A 22,613-nucleotide genomic window follows, 5' to 3' on the forward strand; every position below is an offset into this window, starting at 1 on the left:
ACTCAAATAAATTCAGATAACATTGCTCGGTCAAGTGATGGTCTGGTATTCTCAAAACTGTCTGCCACCAGCCAAACATTATTTAAAACATTTTAAATTTTGAATGGACCATTTCACATTCTAACCTGGTGTGTTAATTAGATGTAAAATTAGTGTAAAAAATTTCAGCTGTCCTCTTTCAATTTTTATAGTATTTTGATGCCCAAATCTTCGAGATATACAGTAGCACACTTTCCGAGATAGTTCAGCAAACACTTTGAATCTCAATGATCACTTTTAATTTTTTAAACGGTTTTAATAACCCCTGAGTGAGGTTGCTAAGTACTTTTCCCCAAGAAATATATACTGGCTTGAAAAAATTTATCTGTTGACGAAAACGGAACACTCAGGTAATTAAACTTTTTACAAATGCTATAGAATCACTTCAGTACATAAAACTTTTTAAACAGTGCCCAAATCGAGCGAACACTGTTCCACATACAGCTACTGTTTTGTTGGTATTTACAGATAAAAAGTTACTTGCAATGTATTAAGTAAATTTAACTTTTCTTGAGTTTCTTTCCAAGAAGGTGACAGTAACACAAGTTCGTCAGTCCTTGATATTAAAGTATTCCTTCTTTCAAGAGTTTCACTGCGACCAATCCTGTGTCCAGGCAACAGTCATATAATTAAACAATTTTATATGGTAATTCTTTGTAATGTTTATAATTTTATTTTAAGCCGATTATGATATAATTTTATTTGTAAAACTATCAAAATTTATGATTTGATTTTACAATGAAATCAATCTTTGCTGGGCGTTGCTTTTGGAGCGAAAGTTATTTTAGCGAAATATCAATAAAAATTGTTCACTCTATTAGTTAGATATGAAAATCGAAAATTATAAAAAATTAATCGAAACGCAAAAATACCTAGTTTTCTAATGTTTAAGAAATTTAGAAGGTATCAACAACTCGTGATCCTCCGGTATTTTCTACTCAAATTACAAATGTTCTTTTTTTTTTTTTTGTCATTATTGTTATTAGTGAGCAGTGAACCAAAAGGCGATTAACGGAAGCCTAAATTATATTTATCAACTGCCCCGTATGATTTACACCACTGTCCGCATACAAAGTGAGACAAAGACACCTGTTCGGAACGAAACGAAACCGTCTCCTCTTCGGCCGTGGCAGTAATTCAAAATTATCACCCAACATCTAAGCGCTCTGCGTTTATTATTATTTTTTATTTTATACTTTAATAACTTTATTACTTTACCGGTGTTACCTATTCGAATAACAATTATTACAATTTATAGACGTAATTATTACTCCTAATTATTCAGTATTTATGAATGGTGATTAATAATTGTATTTTTTATCTTATTTTTATATATTTATCTATTTTTCTATTTTATATATTTATTTTATTTTTACCTAGCTGGTACCCGGCTGTGGCTCTGTCTGATATGAAATGAATGGTAAAGAAATAAAAGTATTCTATAAAATAAACAAATTCACTCTAAAAATAATGGCTAGAGATTCAACTAACTTTTCCCAATTAAGTTACTCTATTACCAAGTAAATATTGATCCAAACTTATAAAACCGCTACTCGTTAATAGTTTTTTGAGGGTTAACAAATACTGTATGTCAATATGTTATGATATCCAGCCCCTGTACCAAAAACTAAGTACGACGCTTTGATCAAACAAATTAAAACTTATCTCCTTTCCCCACTTTCAAACTTTGGATTCTAGTATTGTAAATTCCTTCTTACGACATGAGCTTAGTGACAAACGGTCGGGTTTTCACAATATTTATACGGACGTTTCTAAAATGGAAACAGGTTTGAGTTGCGCTTTTTATGGCGCAGCGAACAACCATGATTGTATGATTGAATTGCCACAAGATTAAGCATAAGCTCTACTTCGGTTAATAAATGCATCCTAATAATCGACAGTTTAAGCTCCATACTAAAATTTCGGAATCAAAATTTAAAGTCTACCGACAACTATCACGTATAGAAGTTTTGGAGAAATTAAATAGCTTTAAACCTAAGGAAAAGGAAGTTATATTAGCGTGGGATTGGGCACACTCATGTTTCAAATGCTCCTCTTCTTGGTAAATGTTTGTCATTAACCTACATTATTTTGAACTCCGTAGTAAACATGTCAAATCTTGGTTAAGATATCATCACTAAAATAAAGGAAGTTTCTATAGATCCGTCTATCTTAACTACAGTATTTGATGGTTTAAGGACATGTGCAAATTTAAGAGCATGTAGGCTATGCTCAAATCATTCAATTTGTAACGAGTAACCACGTTAGTAAATTAAAATCATAATCCAAAACTTGGAACTCCCACTCAACAATAAAACGATTCTAAGTTCAAGTAATTTACATGTGTATCACTCAATAGTAAGATTCTTAAATGAAATAAAACATGAAGTGTGAATGTTGTGTAGGAAAAAGACCAATAAAAAAAAAACATTGTAAAGCTAGTAGATAACTAAATTTTGCGTTTGTCCGTTTTTTGCATAAGCATAAACATCAGACGGTTTACCGGCGTAATCGTTATTTATTGAAAATTGAAATCGTTAACACTAATGCCATGTCGGTCGGAAATAGTACGTCCTCACTCTTACGAAGTCCAATCAGAACTTTGTTCATCAGTTTTTTAACTGCTAATCGGTTATTGCATAACTTTGGCTGATTGATGTAACGGAGTAATATAATTGGCACTCCTATTTTCAAACTCAGAATATGTGACGGCAATCCCGAAATATCGAGAGAATGAAGAAATTTGGAAGTTGGAAAATTCAATACTTCACGTTGGTTCATTATGGAGACAATGGATTTGCATGGCCCTATTTCATCTGCGATTTTGTTTATATGTTGTTCATATCGTGTACATCGACATTTTTAGCTCCTAGAATGGCTATTCCGCTCAACCATGGGTGGATCTCGATAATTTGTTTCAACGATCTTCTACTAATTGTTCTTTTGTATTTACAGTGTTGCAGAAATTTTTGGAACACAGACGATCAACTGGAAAGAAACGAACGAGATGAATTCGTTTTTCGAAAACATGCGCGTATTCGAAAACGTATCAAAATTTTAAGTCAATCGACCGGCTATTTTTCGAATTTTGCGCGCAAGCATACGCACGCTGAATTAATATATGTTACAACGACCCGTTGTCATGATCGCCCCGCTTGAGACTTCGCGCGATTGTAGTGGCTGTGGAGGCAGCGTCAGACAATGATATGATATATGAACTTTATAAGTTGAAAATTTTATAAGTCTTTTATTCACACTTGTTCACAATTTGATATTATTAATTTTGTCTGTTAATGTTCATATTTCATATCATTGTCTGACACTGCCTCCACGGCCACTATAATCGCGCGTAGTCTCAAGCGATATATACACATATACATATATACACACACATAGATGAGCTCTGCTTTCATTGCCTCCGTAATATTACATTTTCAGTTTATCTCTGATGAAAGCTGGACGGATAAAAGGTGTCCTCAAAGCCTAATGATGTAGGTACACCGTTTAGTTGAATGATTTATGTTCAAAACAAACTCATCTGGAAAAAAAGCGGGATAACAAAGAATAATTTTGAAATTAAATTAGAAACGTAGGATCATTTTACGATTTTTCGAAAGAAAGTAAATTTTGTCGTATTGGTACGATTACATGACAGCGGATGTTTATCTTCTAGTCAATTTTGAAATGTTTGCTGATTCAATCAGACGGTTGACTGTGAGAAGGGGGGCGGGCGAGCAATTGATTGCTATCTGTGTTCCGAGGGTGTTCCGCCAATAATTGCCCTTCGTATCACAGCTTCCCCACTTCCCCTTTCTAATCTAATGGACGTTTAACTCACAGGGATAGAGACAACCCCAATTGCGTCAATTCACTCTCCTTCCCCTCGGATACCCTTAATTCCAGAATGATACTATCACCCGGCCTACTTGCAAAGCAATTTATTTTTTTGTAATAAAAGAAAATCTGTTTTTTGACGTTTTCGAGCATTCTGATCCGCCTATTCTCGCCGTTTTCGTCCGTCGGACGCGTTCGGTCAGTGGGCTTGGACACAAAATAGATCTTTGCTTAAATGTGGAAAGAAAATATTATAGGCAACCAAGACTTTACATAAAAAGAATTATTAATGGAAAGAAGTAATTTGGTCAATTAGAAAAAACATAATTGGATCGTAGGAAACGTTCAACGTACAAAATACCTACCGATCAGACCTCAAGAATGAAACCTACGAAAGAAAATCTGATACCGCTTATACTTGTGTAGGCTGTCCCATTCCAGTAGAAAGGGCTATCTTAATCAAATTCGGTAAACCAGGGATAAAAAAAAAGCGTGCAGGAAACATGCCGTTCAAGCTTTAAACAACGCCGGTTCAAAGTAAGCGTTGAAAGACTAGTAATGTTTATGAAGATCCTGGAACTTTCTCAAACGCTAGAGACAAGCAACGAGGTGATTTATTAAGCCACCCATTCTACAGGACAAAACGGCCTTCTCTCCATTTTCCCTTCCTACGATCTCCGAGCACGTACCTTACGAGGAATGCCACGCGACTATACATCATGTAACCCAACCGGCACAGCAAAATTATCCACTGAAAAAAAAAGGAAGGAGACAAACTTCACTTGGGGGGCAATAAAAGAGTTCCGAGCAGATTATAAACCAACATGATATTGTTGTGTATGTATAAAAATTAACAATAAAGACTGTTCGGAAGTCGAGGCGATGTTTTTTGAAAAAGTGTTGAACAACGTTGTTCGTCGTAGAATGAAAATCAATGACCGGCGGATCATCGGCCACAATAGATGTCCGCTACAAACGAATGTCGTATTTCCGTCCATTTGGCCGAGGGGACTTTCACCAGGTGTCAATACATTATCGACCATGTCATTGTCGAGGCGTTCGTTACTCATTATTGGGAGGCGCGACAGCGGAACGGGACGGTTTGCGGTCCCATTAAATGATTGTGGGCTAACCTCTTATTCGCGGGGCGTGGAAGGGACGGACACTGCGTACATCATTATTGTATCTCTCGGATGTGATAATGGTGGTGTTAGTTTGCTAATGTCAGGGCGGCACACATGCGCTCTGCCGCTTTAGCTCTGGTCGATCACCGCCTCACGTTGCCCGGGCGACCACATCTATATCCCAAAACGCCAAGACTATCTTCACCCCCAGCTTCTGCTTTTCTTAACACCTATTCAGACCCAGTTTCACGTTGTCTACCCTATTTCGCCCTCGCCAGTTCTGACAAGGAAAATATCGATCCTCCTCGAAGTTTATATAAACATATACAAGCACATATGTATCTATTGTACGTACACACAATTCACAGTTGGAAAAAAAATTACTTAATTTATTTTCATCTACAAATGTACATGTATTATACACAACCAGCAGATTAGATTTCAATTTCTGATTTTGGCATTACGGGCATTATCGAGAAAGCTACCCATTTGCAGCCGCTCTGGATTAATAAAATATCAATCATTTAAGAGATTTCTTATCCATATTCTTTTCAGCCGCCTACGTGGTAATTATGCGGAATGGACTAATCGTATTCATGTGTTAGTATGATCTTGTAATTCACCGTGAAAACGTCTGTCATAAGTTTTGATGGATGAAAAACAGTTGGCATGTGAAGATCTCTGTGATGTGCGTCATTGTTTACTTAAGAAGGGGCTAAACTTAGTCTTAAAATTTTGGATTGAAAACTGCAATTTTTGAATATTGGAATATTTAGCCGATTTGGCTAAATATTCATGGCACCTGTAAATCCAAATGGGTTTGAGTAGGTCGAAAGTTTTGAATTTAATGGTAATTTTGATTGTCGGTTGACTAGGTAATAAAGCATTTTTGTTAAATATCTGTTTTTTTAATCGTGTATATGGATTTCAAGTTAGTCTTCTTTCAATGTAAGTCCTAAATACTTAACTTTATCGGATTGAAGAACAGGTTCATACGTCTCACGGCGGAGTGTAAAGGTGATATGTTGTGACATTAAGGGGTTAAATTTATTTTCCAAAGATTGATCCAGTTTTCAATTGTTCATAATACGGTTTTGTAACATAAGTGAAGCTTGTGTAGAAAAGGGAAGACATGTTAATACGGCAGTGTCATCTGCGTACGTGGCGGTCATTTGTGGGCATGTCAGAAATAAAAATTTTGTACAGCCCTTGTGGCACACCTGCAAGCACTTCTTTAATCTCAAAAGTCTCCGAACCCGATTTACTGAAAAAAATCTCTCCTTAAAGTTTCACCGTATAATCAGATAATAGGCCTGGGTTAAAAGTAATTTTAATTAGTATAATTGGGGCGTCGGTGGCCGCAACGGTTTAAGCGTTGACACGGTGCTCATCACTGTAAGGTAAAGGTCCCGGGTTCGAATCCCGGCGCCCTGTATTCCAACGCGACATACTTACCAATGGGCTTTTTTTCAAATCATCGGTACCCTGAGGAGTGATATGACCTCTGCTGTTGCGAACCCTTGTACATAATAATAATAAATAAATTTAAAATAATATTATCTTTATGGAGTAACAAAGATAATATAGAAAACAAATCTATATATGTTTGGTGGTCTTAATAGACCGTATTAATTATTTCAATTAATTATTCTTTTTATCTAAGGTCTGCCTTAGTTGAGATGAAAAAGTTAGTGTCACGAGCGGGATTCGAACCCACGACCTTCGACTCAATACGCCGCTGCTCTAACCACTTGAGATAACGTGTCTTCGATCCACTGGGACACCACCTCCTCATCTCAACCTACAGCCTTTCGAATTTTCCCTCTTTTTGTCATTTTTCATCCCATTTTTTTCGAAATCACGATAGCTAGAACAAATATCGCTATTTCTTTCAATTCCAATAATATGAAAAATTAAGTGTATAATATATTCAGAAATCGTGAGATGCGGTCTGGTGTGTTGTAGGTTTCAGAAAAACATTTTATTTGTCGGGAACTGAAGATGATCTCAATAAAGATCGAAACGTTGGCACGATAAAGAAAATGTTTTTCTGAAATGTACATCATACCAGACCGCATCTCACGATTTCTGAATAATTATCGATTAACGGTCACTAATCAGCACATAAATGTATAAAATTATTCATGGGGGCGTTGGTGGCCGCAATGGTCTTGACACATTTGTGGGCATGTCAGAAATAAAAATTTTGTACAACCCTTGAGGCACACCTGCAAGCACTTCTTTAATCTCAAAAGTCTCCGACCCCCGGTTTACTGCAAAAAATCTCTCCTTAAAGTTTGATCGTATAATCAGATAATAGGCCTGGGTTAAAAGTAATTTTAATTAGTATAATTGGAGCGTCAGTGGCCCAACGGTTTAGGCGTTGACACGGCGCTCATCACTGTAAGGTAAAGGTCCCGGGTTCGAATCCAGCGGCCCTGCATTCCAACCCGACATACTTACCAATGGGCTTTTTTCAAAAACACCGGCACCCCGAGGGTTGATATAACCTCTGCAGTTACGAACCCTCGTAAAAAACATTAGTATAATTGAACAAATTAACTAAAAAATATATAAAATAAAATGTTTTACTTTTTCCCTCGTCATATTAAACTTCAGATGTTCATATAACAAGGCTTCAAAGAAAAACCGGAAGATATAAAACAAATTTGATACGATACAATTTGATTGTGTAAATAGAAAAAATTTCTACGAATGGAAGATGAATACACACAGACAACGGATTAAGGAATAAGCTGTCGTCCGACCCGAGTACGAGGTCAGATTAGCCGGCTGACTCTGGCTGAGAATAATCCGCTTTAAATGTTTATGCGTTTTTAACTCGCAGATAATATATAGCAGTGTAGTCCGAACCTTTTTCTTTTTATGTTTACCACTATATGATTTAAGTTGAAGGTATTGTAATTTTTCTGCTCGGATTATTTATATCTGTTCTATTAATGTTCTACCAGGACCAACGGGTTTTTCTATTAGGTTCATTTTCCACTTATTTAACAGCCCTAGTATTGTAATTCGGACGATTTTTGTACAACCTTCGAACCGATTTGCTCGTTGTACAAATGAAGAAATAAGCAATAAATAAAAGTTCATTGATGAAATTAAAAATAAGTCTAGTGATCGTTAGTCTGATATGACAGAATTATCAAATTTAGAAATTTCAACAAAAAATTGTTTTAGTGCAAAAATCGGTTTAAAAAAAGTACAATTCAATAAGCCTTTTCAATCGAAGAAAGGTGAAAAGAGCTTAGTATCCAGCATTTAATTACAACTTTCCTTGTCCCTCCCACCGCCTATTTCTTGCGAGATTCGTTGGTAATATATAAGACCTAATAAGAATCTTTGAATTCCTAATTTGTAATTTTAATTTCTTGTCAGGGAAAAAGAAAGTTCTTAATCGCTTTTGAAAATCATTCACGAATCTCTAAAACCAATGGTAAGATTCCTAAAATCGAATAAATTCCCTTTTTTAACAGATACATACAAATACAAATATACATACTTTATAGACCATATATTTGTACAAATATATATAGTAGCAGTAGTTTTTAGTGTTTTTAAGAAACTAAAACAGTACTAAAAGCGTGGACTAAAGATAGCGATATACAGATACTCTCTCTCTCTCTCTCTCTCTCTCTCTCTCTCTCTCTCTCTCTCTCTCTCTCTTTCTCTCTGTTTCTCCCTCTCTCTCGTTTCCTAGCTGGAAAGGCCATTTAATGCTTACAAATAAAATAAAAAGACGTTATTGATCGATTCCCTTTGTACAAAACAAATTTCGCCCTCAGCGAATTATGGTTATATTGTTAGCCTGATCAACTATTGTCTTAACCAAAGAACAGGGCAGGTGTTTGGAACAACAAAGGTTGTTCATCAGGGTGTGGTGGTCTCTTTCCCCATGGTTGTGCCCTATTGTTCATGAGGGACCCATTCGATCCTTTTTAATTTCAAACTTGTTGCATACGCGTGCAAAAACTGTGTCGAAATCGAACTATTGAACACAATGATTAATTTTAAAGTTCAAATTGCGATTTTGACGCAACCGAGACACGATTGATGTTGATGTCAATGATGCTGGATAATTAGAGGAATTAAGCAATACCGATATTAATTAAATCAGGATTTTCACATTCGTAGTATAAAAGAAAGACAGATTAAAACAGAACAGTTGCAGACGAATGTGACTTTTATGGAAAATAATAAAATTTTGAAAGAATACACATTTTTAATTCGATGTTAGTAGATGTTCGTAAAAAACTAAAAATGAAAATTGTCATTTTAATTTTACATTCGTAGGACAACATCAATAACATCAACAATAATAATGTATTTATGGAAAAAATTAAATACCAAAAACAATTGGTAGTTAGCACATCATTCTAAAACCAAGAGAACATGCAAAAGTTTCGTGTTTCCTTAGATTAAAAAAGTGTTAGGGCAAATATCACATTCAGATAGCTAAAATGCCGGTAAAATCAAATTATTAATTTTTTTTAAAATAGAGTTGTGCATTTCTCGTGAACAAATGACCTTTTTCAAAATTATTATTCGTGTGGGAATATATAAAATTTTGGAGGATTGGAAACCGAAGACACATGAGACACTGACAAAGAGTGGCGAGCTCTTTCAAACTGTTTACGATTCCAATCGCAAAGTGGGCATAGAACCAGCGCTACTCAAACACCACCGCGGCCGCAGAATAACAATGCAGGGACTTATTTTTAATAGTGAGCTCAGCTCGTAAAAGATAATTTATTGAACTGGACTTCCCAGGACTAGCACGTCCTCGTCAGGAATCCTGTCGCCAGATTTGATCGTTCTTTCAGCAATTAAGCACTCGGTAACATGTTTTGGACTCCAGCAATGAACAAGAAAGTGTGAACAAAACAGTCGAGAGAAAAAATGTGTAAAAAATTTTGTAACAATAGCAATTACATGATCACCCTATTTTTTAAACACCCCCCTAAACATTTAAATGGAACATAATATATATTCTCAGATTTCTTCTTGAGGTCTGGGGGCTGGTAAGTCTGTCTCTGTAAATCTTGATCTGGTTGTTATCGATCGTTTGGTCTGTCAGACGCGTTTCAACATCTTCAGTACAGACACCACTGTCGGAAAAACAGTGCGAAGCAACCTCAGAACGAAAACAGCAAGGTAGGCGGACAAAAATAATCTTAAACAATCTAATTACTTTTAATAAATCTCCAATTGATATAGTAATGCCTGGTTTCATAAATCCACTTAAAAAATAAAAAAGTAGCATGACCCGATTATAAGGAGAACTACTGATTGATAGAATCCATGGTGCCGCGTAGGTTGATACAACAGCCTAAATCGGACATTTGGAAATGTAATCCAGTTTTCACAAGACGCCAAGCCTAATTTTGGACAGTATTTTCTTTCGAGTGGTCGGTTGTTCTGCTTCCTCCAATCTTCGCCCTTCTTTTCTGTCATACTTGTTTCGGCATCCAACTTGGATGGAAGTCTGCCTATTTTAACTCAAATGGATGATACTGCTGACTTTTCCCATTTCTATCAATTGGTATAACAGAAAAGTTAATTTAGAAAGGGAGCTGGACCTAGTCTTAAAGAAAGTTACTTAATTTTAAACTGATTACTGATAAATATTAGCTCGAAACAGCACCCCTATAAATATACGGACAGAGTTGAACCTAACATTCTGAAAGTCCACCGGCAATTCTTCGGCTCTTGTCATGTACAATAAAATACCGGCAGTCGTTGAGAATCACCTACTCCGGATGTTGGTAGTCCCGGGTCAGACCTCGGTCTTATCCGTCCAGCCGCCGAGGTTGGACTCCAGGACCTGCCATCAACTAGGTTATTTCAGCCCCAAAAGTACCAAAAAACCATGCCCATCCACTTTTCTTTCTTGTAGAAGAATGTAAGTATGTATATTCACTCAGTTAGGGTGGTTGGAGTACTCGATATCTTTCATCACCCAATATACTATAATGGTAAATCGCGATTTAGTTTGACTGAGCCTTAAAAGTAACGTTGCAACGTTTTCATCCTGGGTGCGTTGATTATCCATTATTGACGTCCTATTTCATTTGAGGAAGACAGGATCGTGTTTCGTCAGCAGGGTCAGGAGTGGCTAACGGGCTGTAAAGAAGCGATTGGCTGAATGTAACGTCACTTCCTCAATGACAGGAAGGATTTAATGGCGGGAGGAAGCGGGAAGCGGCCGCACGCTATCCAATTATAACAAACGACACCACCTTCGTAATTTCGACCGGCATAGCCAACAATTTATCGTCCCTTTCGACCAGAGCGCTGTGAATGGAAGGGCTATTGGTCGGATGTAGCACATACCGCCGAGGCACCTAGGATGGATTGGTCAATGATGGTGATACAACAACTGAAACGTATTCTGTATGTTTAAAACCAAATCAAAATACAATTGTCAACGAGACAAAATAAATTGCAGAGAATACAAAAAACGAGTTAAGTTCCCTTTCCTTAAAAATGCCACTATGTTTTGGTTTGTGAGGTACATTGGAAATGGAGTACAGACAACAAAGGGTAAAAAAGGGGTCTTACCTATAAACTCGGCTTTTTTAAAATGATTTTCACTAATAAAATAAAGAAAATAATTATTAACTTGTTTAGTATTGGAATTAATTTCTTGAGGTACTTGTTATATAAAATAGTTTTAACATATTGTACATTGTAAATAAAAGCCTATCTATTTTTATCCGAAAGTATTTTATGTTGTACTACAGAATAAAAGAAAGGAATAAGTGTTTAATTCTCGTCGTCGTTACGAAATATATACGAAGGTAGTGTTTTGAGAAACAAAAGTAAGGATTGTAAGTTATCCTGCCGCGCGACCAGGTCCTTAATCGAGATAAAAGAAGCTCAAGCTTGCCTTTAAGTCACACTAAGCCCAGGTCACGAGTCCCCGAAGTGTAGTGGTCGTCCGTCGTCCGGTTATTAATTTTCGTGATGTAATTCGGCTGGTTTCCAAGAACGAGGAGTACATAATACATCTAATCCTCCGTCCTATCTATAAATTAGAACTCACCAGGGTATAACATCACGCACGGAAATCATCCGCTGTCAATCGGATACCGGGAACCGACCGGTAAAGACACCCATCATCAAATAATAGGGGCCGAGGTAAATCGGAAACACAATAACATTTTAAAACATCCTTTCAATTTTTGTAATATTACTCTTACTAAACACTTATAGTTCGTTCCATGTTAGATTAGGTTGGTATTTCTAATACCGTATATGAGATGAAATGTGAGGAAAAGCCAATTTTACTAAGTTCTGCTTTAGTAATAAACGCATTAGTATTCAGATACTACTTACTCGCTGGAATATAATACACTCGTTTTATGTGAATGAAACTTTTTCAGACCATCACTTTTTAAGTGTTAGAGGAGATAATCGATAACCGCATCAAAATACGTGTGTAAATAGAACCAAAAGTCGGACAATCCGTTTCGACCAATTGAGTCAAAACATGAATTAAGAATTTTTGAATAATGCTTAAGTTCTGTTTTTAAAATACCTTATAATAATAAAACTAATTATAATTTGTCACTCGTTTAAACCGCAGAGCCGCAGCAATTATATTTCTTTGGCAAAATTACACAGCCAGATTTCATTTCAAAAAATAATAAGGCTCAGAACGCGGGCACCTGCTCTTAGGCCAAAACCCGCGCAGGTGCACCTTATGATAAAAGTTATGGGTCCCACATACTGGAAACATGTCAGGCCTTGGCTCTCTACAGGGAGCGCGTAGGCATGCCATCCAATCGGAAACTGATACTCGAGCACTGCAGCGGGTTTCTGGGCCCCCTGTTCCGCTTTTTAGGGTAAATTGGTTTTTTTATTGTATACAATATATCTTATGTGTTGTGTGTCTATATGTTTTATCTGAGTGCAAGTATTTATTAGCGTGACAGGCGAGGGTGAAATATAACGTCATCATCGCCCCTCGAACGTTGAGAGAGTAAAAGTGTGTGTTCGGGGTCGATGGCGGAATATTTATAAAAGTACTCCGTCGACCCCAATTTAGATTGGTTTGAGTATAGGTCGGTGGAGGAATATCAAGTACTCCACCGACCAAACGGAATGAGTGTACTGTATGGATGTATTTATGTGTATGAATGTAGTGTTTGAAAGGGTAAATAGAATATAGACTTAGTTGGGGGCTGAAGTGGCCTAGACGTCGGAAGCCCTAGTCAAAAAAAAAAAAATTAAAGAAGTTTGATAGAGCGATAATACGTAAAACAAAAAATACTTCAATCGGTTGATTTGACAAAGAATACTACATAGTTGAATCCCAGTTAGTTTAATACGTAATGTTAGGGCGTGAAATAACCTTAATCGTTAAAACGCCCTTAAAAATTAATAATAATCGTGTTTCATTAAAGAAATAAACCTTTAAATGGTATTATTAATTTTTACTTATGTTTATTTGTTTCAACGCATATTCAAAGAGATCTTTGGTCATAGAACGCTTAGAGGACTCTGTCCAGCTGTTGGTACATTCATACATAAGACAAAAAATATTAATTTATGTGTAGGTTCAGTAAATGATTGAAGTAGTCAGGAGCGTTCAAGATCCTCACTACTTCAATTAAATATTAATTTATTTAATTAAATCTTGTTTAAATTATCGTACAATAAAGTTTACATTTTTTAGATTGTTCTTTTATAATTGAAATACTACATGTACTCGTACGGTTCCGAAGGAAACTATTATTAGTACATAAATATTTAATTAATTACATATAAGCAATATTTCCCAATTTTGGGGTCTCATATCCGCATTATTTTGTACAGTATTTTTTTGCGTTTTTTAAGTTAAGTTTTGATAAACATTTTATTTATGCGTGCTGGATGAACCAAAGTTTTTATTGGAAATGATTAAATATAAAAATAAAATTTTTAATTAATTAAGGTTTTTAGTTGAGATAAAAAATTCAGCGTCACGAGCGGGATTCGAACCCACGATATTCGGCTAGATACGCCACTGCTCGACCACTTGAGCTATCGTGACCTCGATCCACTCGGACACTAACTTTTCATCTCAACCTCACCTCTCGAATTTTCCCTCCCTTTTGCCAGTTTTCAAATGTCGTGTAATCTAATTGATTCTCGGCGACAATTGAAGTGGCCACGGAGGGCTTTAGTGACGGTATACTTCATTTTAACTTATTAAATTCAATAGTTCTCGTGGTCCGCTTGAGCAATTAATATCTTTCAATTAATTAAGGTTTTTAGTTGAGATAAAAAGTCAGCGTCACGAGCAGGATTCGAACCCACGACCTTCGGCTAGATACGCCGGTACTCTACCACTTGAGCTATCGTGACTTCGATCCACTCGGACACCAACTTCCCATCTCAACCCCACCTTTTGAATTTTCCCTTCTTTTTTATCTCAATTAAAAACCTTAATTAATTGAAAAATATGAATTGGTCAAGCGGACCACGAAAACTAGTGAATATAAAAATAAAAGTCTATTTATTTTCATAAAAAATGTATTGTACTCTATGCTTGATAAAACTTCTGTGCATGTCGGTTTTTAATTCATTAAATCCCCGTTGGGTTTAGGAAGAAGACGAGACAGGAATAAACGAGTTATTGCCTGCATGAAAAATTCGGGACTTTCATATTTTACCGTGATATGAGCGGGGATGAGACGAATGGGGTCTTATACGTAATGTTGGCCACGCATCAGCAAGGTGCTCTATAGATCTCCAAGGCAACACCTATCAACCAGGCCGTATCCCTTATTGGAGGGTTCACCCTCGCCGGAAATATGTCAGAAGCTCCGTCTGAATATTTCATGCCCCCTGGGAGAATTTCCTCGGGATGAAAAATTTAAGGGACGAGGGTGCGGCGATGGGAAGAACGGAATGGAAATTTGACAGGGCTCAATTTCTTCGTAATTCCCGCTGTGAAATGAATAATCGCGTTTTAATCAAATAAATTCGCCCATTCAGGTGATTAGCTAATAAACGGCCAAACGGCGGAACCGCCGAGGAAAAGACGGCAATCGGGTTAAACCGCATTCTTGGTTCATTTCACATGAAATAAATGTGTTCCTAGTTGTTATAGCAATTATGGAAGGGCGTGTGGGGGGAGATAGGATCTTTCTATTAGGAGAGCCATTAGAGAGTTGGGTATTATCCACGGCCAGGAGCGCTCTGATAAAAGAAATGTATTTTTAAGTGCTCAGGGGACATTGTCTTCGGAGGGTGCCACAGACTAATGAGAAAGTCCCCACTGAAAAACAGTCCATACAGAAAATTTTAATCGAACAAGATGTTTTCTTTTTTACGACATGGAAATTGTCTGTCTTCTTTATTCTGTTAATTCACCCAACCCATAGAGTAAAAAGATCGGGCAAATTCGAACTGCCGGACGATTAGTCGAGCACTAGCTCCCGTACGCTTGCAACGTGATGTAAGCATTATAGACCCGGACTTTAGTAAGAATAGACATACATCCAATACGGTGCAGACTTTACAGCCATCTAAAAGTACAATGCCAACTTATGTCATTAATACGCGTAGCGGTCCTAAATTTCGAAGGTTAACAAAAATTACACACATTTTTATAGTAATGGATGAAAATGTGCGAAATCTAAAAATTAAAACGATTGCTTAAAAAACCTTGTTTATTTCTACAATTTTTTTTAAATTCTACATTTACAATAAATGTACCGTGCAAAACAACTGGGTTTGCGAATCACATCTTATTTAAATTTATATTTATATTACATTGGCTGAAGTGCCAGCAATAATTTCTGTAGGAGCTAGTGTAGAACGTGTAATTTGCACAAATTTAAATGGAAAGTGTAGAATGTGTACGGCCATATAAACTGTAATAAAACCAATTAATTATTTTCATCATCTCAATAGGCCGCTGCTCTAACTACTTGAACTATCGTTACTTCGAATTTATTTATTAATGTGTGGTGATTAGTGACCGTTAGTCGAGGATTATTCGGAAATCGTGAGGTGCGGTCTGGTGAGATGTAGGTTTCAGAAAAACATTTTCTTTATCGAGCCAACGTTTCGATCTTTATTGAGATCATCTTCAGGGCCTGGGATTTACAAACATTATTTAAATTTAACAAATACATGTAGGATGTGGAAAAAAGTAAAATTTATACAATGCAAAAAAAATTTATATTCAATCATAGCATTTCTACACAGAAAACAAACACTTTGAGTGAGTAGAAATACTTTGATTGAATACAAAAAATTTTTTTGCATTGTATAAATTCACTTTTTTTCACATCCTACATGTATTTGTTAAATTTAAATAATGTTTGTAAATCCCAGGCCCTGAAGATGATCTCAATAAAGATCGAAACGTTGGCACGATAAAGAAAATGTTTTTCTGAAACCTACATCACACCAGACCGCATCTCACGATTTCCGAATAATTATTTATTAATTTCGAATTTAAGTAGTTTCATCTCAACCAAAAACCTTAGATGAAAAGAAAAATTAATTGGAATAATTAATATGGTCAATTATGGCCACTAAACAATTATGGATTAATATAATAAAACCATTACCACTCAGATTTCCTTAGCTAATAAAGTAATTGTAAAATGGTCTTCCTCATTTTATAGAAATAAAGCACTTTTGTATTTCTTTAAATGAGAAATAGCATTGGATTCGTTTTAATAATTAAAAATAATACGTTTTTAACTGAAAAAGTCAACTTTAAGGTTGCAGGTAAGCGGGTGTTAGCCGTCAGCGCTAACGGGATTACCTTCTGGGTGTCAATCCCTGAGTGGAGGGATAATCGGTTGGGCCCAGTGACAGTAAATGTATACCCATTGGCAGTCAATGGAGCGGAAAAACGTCCGGACCCCACCAGAGATGAGATTCCAAGAAGACCCATTGTGGAGAATTTGAACCTCAGTGTGGGCGAAATACAAAAAAAAAACCACTCGACTAGAAAGTCCTTAATTGCACATTACGCTATATTGTAATTTCTTCCCCGCTGTTAACGTTGTAATTTGAAATGTACCTATAAAGTTAAGTTAAAATTTTATAGTATCGTCTAAAAACTTTTGAACAGGAAATTTAACAAGAGGCATATATTGTAATGTAACAAAAAAAAGTCAGTCGTAATATGAATGTGATAGACAGTTCCCTGTTCGGTCATGGGATTTGGCGGACGAGGAGCTTTTCTGTATCGTTCAAGAAATCTGCCAACCAACGCCCAGGAATTTCTGTAATACTTTGCCGACCTTTTATTTATGTTTGTAAAGTTAGTCGTTCTATTCTACAATGGGGCTTTGAACCTTGTCAACAAGAAAACTACACCAAACTCCTTGAAATTGTAAAAGCGCCTCGGAGCATGAAGGATTCACGGCAGCTGACATTCTGACGTCAGCAGTTGACCGATGTGCAGCTTCCTGGCCAAATGAGCTTTTAATTGGCCCCGAGCTTGTAATCGTCCACGTGATGGATCGGACGGGAGATGGTTCTAACGATTTAGACAATCTACAGTGGGACTGTTTTAGTTTCCACGATATCCCCCCACCGTATATCCTAAAATATAAAATTTAGGCACGGATTGAAAAGTAAATTAATTTTTTCTTACTTTTTAACTATTTTATTTGTACCCTAAGCAAACTAGTATATATTACACATAATCACAAAACATTTTTTGACAGGGTCTCAGCACTAATTCAATAGCTAGTTATAGTTCATCCGAAGGGCATGAGAAACCAGCCAATGCTGGCACTCAGTGTATGGGATTAAGGAGCAAGGAGGTCTCGAAACCATGGGCGATTAAGGCGACGTGGCGGGTACTCGGGATGATAAAGTGTAGAGAAGCTCGAAAAGTAAGGTTAGGATGGACCGAGAGGCGCGTGTAAAACAAATGGAATCGGGGATCAATTCGTTGTCAAAAGGAGATCGCTGTCGATAGTAAAGTTAGTGACGAAGCTTAGTACGAAGATTTATCTGAGATCTTTTGATTGGAAGGATTGGATGTGCTGGATGCTGGATAGTTTAGCAGAACCCACAATTCCACTCCATCCAAAATGGACTCAGTAAAGTATTGGATAAAGTTAGTTAGGACAATAGGATTTCGGACCCCGAGGTCTTCGTAGTTGTTCAAGTCTTCTTTTAAGTTGTTTAAGTCTTGTGTGGGGATTCAACGTCAATCTGCTGTCTAGGTATAATCCTAAGTACTTGACTTGAATAGAACTCGGTACCTCTTTGCTGTTGATTTACATTGGAGGGCAAAACAATTTTTTCGATGTGAATGTACACTGATACATTTTATTTTCATTCTGTCTTGCCACTTTTTGCACCAGTCTTCGATAAGCGCAAGCTGTTCTTGGATTTTGGATAGGTTTCCAGTTAGAGGACAAAATTGCAATATCGTCCGCATGGGTGGTGATGAGATGAGGGTATTAGAGGGTTAGTGTTATAAATGATATAAAGGATGGGACCAAGAATAATGAGGGATGTACGTTTGTATCTGTCTAATTTCCGAGAACTCATTGCCGCACCTCACTCTGGAGCAGCGGTCGTTAGATAGGATTTCATGATAAGTAAATAAGGAGTGGTAGGAAGCGTTTAAGTTTATAAAGCATGCCCGGGTGCCAGACCTAATCGAAAACCTGTGCTATATCTAGCAATTCTCTTTATTCTCTAGGCAGAGGAGATAGTGTCGACAACTCCGACACCTTGTTGGATAAGGAAATGATGAGGACGGAAGCCAAGGAATGGGTTTATGAGTATCTCAGATGATAAAAGAAATAAGGCTGATGGGTTTGTAAGATATATGGTTGGGAGGTTTTTGAGCTTTAGGAACAAGAATGATATGAAACATTACGGATAAGTATGGAGGAATAAATCAAACAGGAATCCATCCAGCAATATAATCGAAAGCTGGTCGATCAAAGTTTAAAGTTTGTTCTGTTTGGAAGAAAAAGAGCTGATGAATTGAATTTGGTATTTCAGTTTTCAATAACGTTGAATTTTAGTTGCTGTTCTGCAATGAAACCAGACCACTTTTCAAATCGACTCAAAAGCTTTATCTAGGCTAGAACCCGAATAGTTCAAAGTTTATTGACTCATACACGGATGTTTGGCAAAAATAATTTTGGTCGAAAATGCGTACCTGTACCTTAAGCATTATTCCATTTTGATTGTATTAAATTTTACCAAAAAGATGAAAATTAAAATAGTTCGTACCACCGAATTTTAACAAATTGTGTAGGGTCATTTTCTATGGATGGTTATTTAATATAATACGGCTTTAAATGCTGTAAGAAAAAGAATATTTCAATCAGAACTGACCTTCCTGTCTTCGTTATGATCATCTCGGTCCCCAACTCGTGGAACTTATCCCAGAGGTCCTTTGTTTCCAAGTGACAGGTCGTCCCAAGGAGTTCTTGGCAGTTGCACCTCGACTTGACTCCTTGCCGGGACGACTCGGGCGTCTCCCGTCCTTCCGAGTCCGAGTTGCCCGGTTCAGAATTTGGAGTACCTTTCCGTTCTTGATCCAACTCGCTTTCTGAACACTCTTCCACGTCCACTTCCACGTCTTCCTCCTCGGAACAACTCTCAGAGGCGAGACCTAGACCATAAAACCACACATGTTAGATGTTACTCTTAAAAGAGCTGATTGCTTTACATTATTCGTTATTGACTTTTATCAAAATAATTATACAATAAACCGTTCATACAGTAGATATTACTAATACTAAAACAAACTTGCGGCATGGAATAAGAACAACATTCATTAAAAAGAGTCTCTTAACCATAAAGTCTTTGTTATTATTAAACTTCTAAGATGCTTAAGATTCTTATCCCCAGTTATTTTGTCGCACGATATCTAACCTCAAAGATAAATCAATTAGAATTGGGTTTAATAATAATCGCGCATATATTTTCTTATTGCAATAAATTTGTATTATTTTCAGTGTTTTTGTACATCTTCACAAATATAAATTAACAGCGGTAATTATTTTTATATTCGAAATCATTCTACTACAATGTAATTTTTTTGTACTTAAAATGAGTAATTTACATTACATTATTTACAAGAATAATTTAAGGGGAAAGTAATTTTCCGTAGCGGTGATAATAACGTTTTAAGGATCAGGAACTAATTTGAGGCAAAGAATAAGATTTGTGGATGGTTGACTGATCTGCAGAAAGTTTGATAGTCATCAATCATTTTGTTAAATGTACTCATTAACTTGTAAAAGTTAAGATTTTATCGTCCATAAATTTTAAAAACAATTAATTTATTTATCAATTCAAGAGTCAATTAAGACAAAACCGTAGCGGCCAACACATAGCCGTTGTTATTACCGCTAGATAAAGTATTATTATACTATGCTGAAAATCATTAATTGTTCTTTTCGAATAAGCCGGTTGTGGTTATGAAGACAAAACGATCCTAATCCCTAGTTAATATTTTTAGTTCCGCTACAGAGATTAAAATAACGAATAAGTCAGCCATTTCGCTCCGTTTCAGTTTGGTTGTATCATTTAAGTTAACCAGGCAGAGATATAAATATGGAAAAGTTGGTGACCTTATTCCTACTTGAGCTTTATTGTTCTGTTCGGTTAATTATTCTTTTCCTAATTACTCTCTGAATTTATCTAATGTACAACTAATCTATACAGTAATCTAATTCATTTCTCCTAATTGATATATTTAATTCTTCTTTTAATTCTTACACTCATCGGGTGGTAAGAAGAGTTTGCATAATATGACCAAAGAGACTTTTAATCGTTATAATATTACCTTCGAGGACAACTATGCGTACAGCATTTCAACTAACTGGGTAGAATAAACGAAATACAACACCTATGCTTATTTAATGTAACTTTTTAATAAACACAGATAAATTGTTTAATTTTCTCCACGAACTGTTTTTTAATATAATTAGTTTATTACGGCAGGAAAAAGAACCAAGACCTATGATGAAAACAGTTGTCAAATAGTTAAGTCGTCCTTATAAGAGTCGAGCTAATATTTTTCACTCGGAACGTACTAAATATAATAACTTTATTTTTAAACTTTGACTTAATTTTTTTTTTGTAGTTAACTAGTTAAGTTCATCTAATAGGTAGTATCATCTGTTTACTATTACACGGACTCTGCAAATATTTATTACTTTAACTTAATTTTTATTTTACTGTCCATTCTTCAAATACATCAATGTACTTTGACTTAATTTTTTTGTAGTTAACTAGCTATGTTCATCTAATAGGTAGTATCACCTATGTTTACTAGTACACTGACTCTGCAAATATTTGTTACTTTAACTTAGTTTTTATTTTACTATCCATTCTTAAAATACATCAATGTATTTACCAGTAAATAAAAGGGCGTGTTCCTCGTGAAAACCAGAGTCCGTTATCAGGAGGGGGAAAAAGACAAAAAGACTAAACGGTTACTAAACTTCAATACAGACTAAATATTCTTATTTATTATTTATTTATTCTTTTAGAAGTTCGTACAGTTCGGTAATCAGGCGGGATTAAATTTATGCATTGCAGGCGTTATCGTTTGAATAAGTTTATATTCTGTTTAACAAGATTTTATGAGTCAGTAATACGATTAAAGGTAATAAATATTGTTGAACAGGAAATGACTGTATTTGGGAAGGATTTTAAAACGGATGGCACGATCGATAAGCTTAATCGTAAGAACGTTTCTTATTGGTATTAAAAACTCAAAACCTATTCTATTGTATCTTCTAGATCTTCCTTTTCAAGTAAATTATTAACGTTTTTAAGGAGACCGAAGTTTTTTGTGCAAATATGTCAACCCGCACATGAATGGACAGTGTGAGCATATTGTAACATTGTTTAGGTCATTCTTTGAAAATCTGAAGTAAATCAAACCATAGTCATCATAGTACATAGCTGTTTATAATTTTAAGATTTTAGGGGGTGTCGAATCCCGGTTTGAGGCTTTGATGACGTGCCCTGATGTTTTCCGTCATTCCACGATCATGCATATTTGTATGATTTGCACGGAAGTCAGTAGTAACGTCCTTACCTATGGGCGTTGTACGGTGGGCGGCCGGCGACCTTTCAGTCCTGGCCATGATCGCCGCTATTGAAAAGTCCGTGGCTCGGACTTTGGCCGGCGGTGGTAACTCTTCTTGCATCGTTCCGACGAGCATCTTAACAACACATAACACAGTTCAGCTGATGTGGAAGAGGCGGTGAAAGAAAAATGCGGAGGAAGAAAAGCGGCTGTCCTCAGAAAACAGGAGAGGGTTTGATTGAAAAAAGCCTGAAAACGCTCGGACAGACGTTAACAGGGCAAGATCCGCGCACCGACTAACTGGAAAAGGGGCAGAGGGGGCACGAGGGGGAACATGTTCGCCCCTCCAAAGCGTAACGGAGGCGGGTTTCGGTTACGCCCCCTGCCTTGGCACCGCCCAGTTTCGCCCCTTCCTCTCCGTTAACCCACCTTACTCTTTACACGGATTTTCTCAACCGTATACCACCTACAACTTTTATCCCACCTCGGTAAACTCAAAGAAAAGTCACCTCTGATAACTCCTTCTATTGACACCTCACCATCCTCAGTGCCAACTACAACAT

The 22,613-nt window shown here is 36.4% G+C and overlaps 1 protein-coding gene across 1 annotated transcript in view; it reads right to left on the minus strand.

Annotated features, from left to right (window-relative positions):
• The window catches only part of LOC106668855 (T-box transcription factor TBX20-like), a 74,987-nt gene extending 52,576 nt beyond the window's left edge, over positions 1–22,411 (minus strand). The window contains exons 1-2 of the mRNA XM_014397999.2: positions 22,060–22,411; positions 19,338–19,617 (exon numbers count right to left, since the gene is read on the minus strand). Coding sequence (XP_014253485.1) covers positions 19,338–19,617; positions 22,060–22,186 — 407 coding nt within the window. The 5' untranslated portion in view covers positions 22,187–22,411. The remainder of the gene's footprint in view (positions 1–19,337; positions 19,618–22,059) is intronic.
• Positions 22,412–22,613: the final 202 nt, after the last annotated feature.

The sequence above is a fragment of the Cimex lectularius genome, unplaced genomic scaffold, assembly GCF_000648675.2.
Source record: "Cimex lectularius strain Harlan isolate CLEC.00 unplaced genomic scaffold, Clec_2.1 scaffold25, whole genome shotgun sequence".
Taxonomy (NCBI): Eukaryota; Metazoa; Arthropoda; class Insecta; order Hemiptera; family Cimicidae; genus Cimex; species Cimex lectularius.